The 3,470-nt window shown below is 71.4% G+C and overlaps 1 protein-coding gene across 1 annotated transcript in view; it reads left to right on the top strand.

Annotated features, from left to right (window-relative positions):
* Positions 1–877: 877 nt before the first annotated feature.
* Positions 878–3,470, top strand: part of AURANDRAFT_36466 (hypothetical protein) — a gene marked incomplete at both ends in the record, with an annotated part of 3,253 nt that continues 660 nt past the window's right edge. The window contains 3 exons of the mRNA XM_009035963.1: positions 878–1,703; positions 1,929–2,129; positions 2,344–3,470. Coding sequence (XP_009034211.1) covers positions 934–1,703; positions 1,929–2,129; positions 2,344–3,388 — 2,016 coding nt within the window. The remainder of the gene's footprint in view (positions 1,704–1,928; positions 2,130–2,343) is intronic.

The raw sequence follows: 3,470 nt of genomic DNA on the forward strand, positions 1-3,470 counted from the left end.
GTCTCCAGCACCATGGCCAGCGCCGCCCGCTCAGCGTCGAGCTGGGCGTCGAGGCGCCGGTGCTCCCGGCGCTGGTAGTCGATCTTCTTGTTGACGAAGTCCATCTGCTTGTGCGCGACGTCGACCTGCTTGTGGAGCTCCTTCGCGGCTCGAACCCGCTCGACGACGGTGGCGTTGGAGCCGTTGGCGACCTTGAACTGCGGGAAGTCGAAGGTCCAGGGCTTCTCGCCCGTCATCTCCTCGACGATCGCCGTCATGGTCTCGTTCCGGATCCTCCGGTACTCGGCCTCGGCGTCCTCGTAGAAGTCGCCGATGGCGTGGCGGCACGCGAAGAGCAGGAAGAGCAGGAAGGGCAGGGCGTAGCGCCGCCGGGGCCGCGGGACCCGGGCGGCGACGGCGAGGCCGTAGCCCAGGCACTTGCCGACGGCCCAGAGCACCGCGAAGAACGCGGCGACGTGGCGGTAGCCGCACTCGATGAGGAGCCAGGGCAGGATCTTTTCGGCGAAGATCTGGAAGTCGCTCTTCGGCGCCTCGGGCTCCTCCTCGGGGATGACGTTGCCGAAGGCGTCGTAGCGCGCGGCCTTGCGCGTCGCGTTCGTCGTCGCGTTCGTCGTCGCGTTCGCGTCGTCGTCGAGGGCTCCCGCGTGCGCGAGGTACTCGGGCGTCAATTCGCGCGAGTAGGTGCCGTCGGCGTTCTTCTGGAGGCCGGGACCGGGCGTGAAGGTCACCTCCGTCGCCAGCGCCGGCAGCAGCAAGAGCACGGCGACGCGGGCTGCTGGCGTGAAAATCACCTCCGTCGCCAGCGCCGGCAGCAGCAAGAGCGCGGCGACGCGGGCTGCCCCCATGCCGCTGCTTGCCAATTCAAGATGGCGGCAATTCCGGCACCTTGAACCTATACAAAAACGCTGCCCCGACGCGGTTGGCCTCGAGACGATGGAGACCGTGTCCGTCTTCGCGCGCGTGCGGCCGCTCAGCGCGCGGGAGGCGCGCGAGGGCGAGGGCCGCGCCGTCTACGCGCAGGCGGCGCACGGCGCCGTGTCCGTGGCGTCGGCCTACGGCGGCGACGGCGACCGCGCCTTCCGCTTCGAGCGCGTCTTCGACGAGGACGCGAGCCAGGGCGACGTCTTCGCGGCGTGCTGCGCGCCCCTCGTCGCCTGCGCCCTCGAGGGCACGAACGCGAGCATCCTGACCTACGGCCAGACGGGCACGGGCAAGACGCACACCATGCTCGGCCACGACGTCTGGCGGCTCGCGGCCGAGTGCGCGCGCGCGGCCGCGGACCGGACGAGCGACGGCGAGCGCGGGCTCATCCCGCGCGCCATGGCCTGCCTCTTCGGCGCGCTGAAGCGGTCGCGGGCGCGCGCCTGCGTCAAGGTGTCCTACGTCGAGATCCACAACGAGCGCGTCGTCGACCTGCTGCGGCCGCCGGACGGCGACGGCGAGCCCGCGGCGCTGGACATCCGCGACGACGCCGAGCGCGGCATGATCGCGCTGGGCGCCGAGGAGGTCGAGGTCGGCGCCGAGGACCAGGTGCTCGACGTGCTCTGGTTCGGCGCGGAGAACCGCGCCATGTGCGCGACGGACCTCAACGAGCGGAGCTCGCGGTCGCACACGATCTTCGCCGTGGCCATCGAGCGCCTCGACCGCGACGGCCGCCTGCTCCGGTCGAAGCTGAACCTCGTGGACCTCGCCGGGTCCGAGAAGTGGCGGTCCTACGAGCTCAAGGCCTTCTCGGCCGCGCGCTGTGTGCAAATCAACCACTGGTTTGGGACGTCCCGACCAAACTTTGAAATTCTCTAGCTCGGTCAAATCGAAGTCGATTCGGCTGATTTTTGGACGGATCGATTGCTCTCGTCGAGTTCTCGAAGCACGGCGGAAGTTCTTGCGTCAAAGAATTCGAATACGCTCACATTGAAGTCGAGTTGAAGATTTGATTGCACACAGGCCGCGCGCATCAAGGAGCTCACGTCCATCAACCAGAGCCTCTCCGCGCTCGCGAACGTCGTCGGCGCGCTCATCGCGGGCAAGGCCCACGTGCCCTACCGCGCGTCCAAGCTCACGCGCTTACTGCAGGACTCGCTCGGCGGCACGTGCAAGGCCGCGTTCGTCGCGACGATGTCGCCGTGCGCGTCCGCCGCCGGGCGGGAAACACAAATCTTCAACCCGACTTCAATGTGAGAGTATTCGATAGTTTCGACGCGAGTTATTCTGTCGTGCTTCGAGAACTCGACGAGCGCCATCGATTCGTCCAAGAATGAGCCAAAACGACGTCGATGTGACCGAGCTCGAGAATTTCAAAGTTTGGCCCCGACGTCCCAAACCACCGGTTGATGTCCGGCGCAGGTCCGCCGTCGAGGAGACGCTGTCGACGCTCCACTTCGCGCGGCGGGCCATGAAGGTGCGCGTCTTCGCCGCGCCGAACGTCGAGGCGGCGGACACGGGCGGCGGCGGCGGCGGCGGCGCGCGCGAGCTGCGGAACGCGCTCGCCGTCGCGCGCCAGGAGATCGCGCGGCTCGAGAAGGTCGTCCGGCAGCAGCGCCGCGGCGTCGCCGCGCCCGACGCGCCGTCCGACGCCCCGGCGACGGCGCGCGCCCGGGACCTCGCGGAGCGGCGCGCGGCGCTCGCGAAGGAGTGGGCCGCGCGCGGCGCGTCCGCCGCGTCCGCCGTGGACCGCCGCGACTGGCTCGAGCGCTACCACGCGTGGCTCCGGGACCTGCCGCCGCTGGCCCCGGCGGACATGGCCGGCGCGTCCGTGGACCTGCGGGAGCGCGTCGCGCTCATGGAGGCCTCCGTGCTCGTCCAGAGCGAGGAGCTGGCCACCGCGACCGCGTCCTTCGACGCGGAGCGGAAGGCTTTGGCGAGGGAGCGCGACGACGCGCGCGCGGCCCTGCGGCGCGCGCGCGACGGGGCGCTCGTCGCCGAGGAGCCCAAGGCGACGACGGCGACGCGGCGGCCGTCGGCGGCGGCGAAGACCGCCGCGAAGGTGCCCTCCGCGAAGGCCGCCGCGAAGCCCGCGGCGGCGGCGCGGCGCGCGTCCGCGGCCGCGAACCGCAAGGCCGCGCCCGCGCCCGCGCCCGCCGCGAAGCCCCGGGCCGTCATCGACGAGGACGCCCTCGCCGTGCTCCGGTCCGTCGGCGTCGACGCGTCGACGCTCGACAAGCTCGTCCGCGGCGCCGCCGCGAACGGCGCGAACGGCGCCGCCGACCCGCCGCCGCCGCCGCCCGAGGAGAACCGGGCGGCGAACGCGGCGCCGGCGAAGAAGAAGAAGCGGCCCGTCGTCGCGCGGCACCTCGACGCGGCGACGGGCGTCTACTACTACTACGACCGCAAGACCAAGGAGACGACGTGGGAGCCGCCGCCGAACTGGGACCCGGCGAACGGGACGTAAGACGGCTAAGGCGGCTTGAGCGCGCGCCAGGAGGAGGACCCGCGCGACCGCAGCTTCGCGGCCGGCGGCGGCGGCGGCGTCG

The sequence above is a fragment of the Aureococcus anophagefferens genome (genome assembly GCF_000186865.1).
Source record: "Aureococcus anophagefferens unplaced genomic scaffold AURANscaffold_4, whole genome shotgun sequence".
NCBI lineage: Eukaryota > Pelagophyceae > Pelagomonadales > Pelagomonadaceae > Aureococcus > Aureococcus anophagefferens.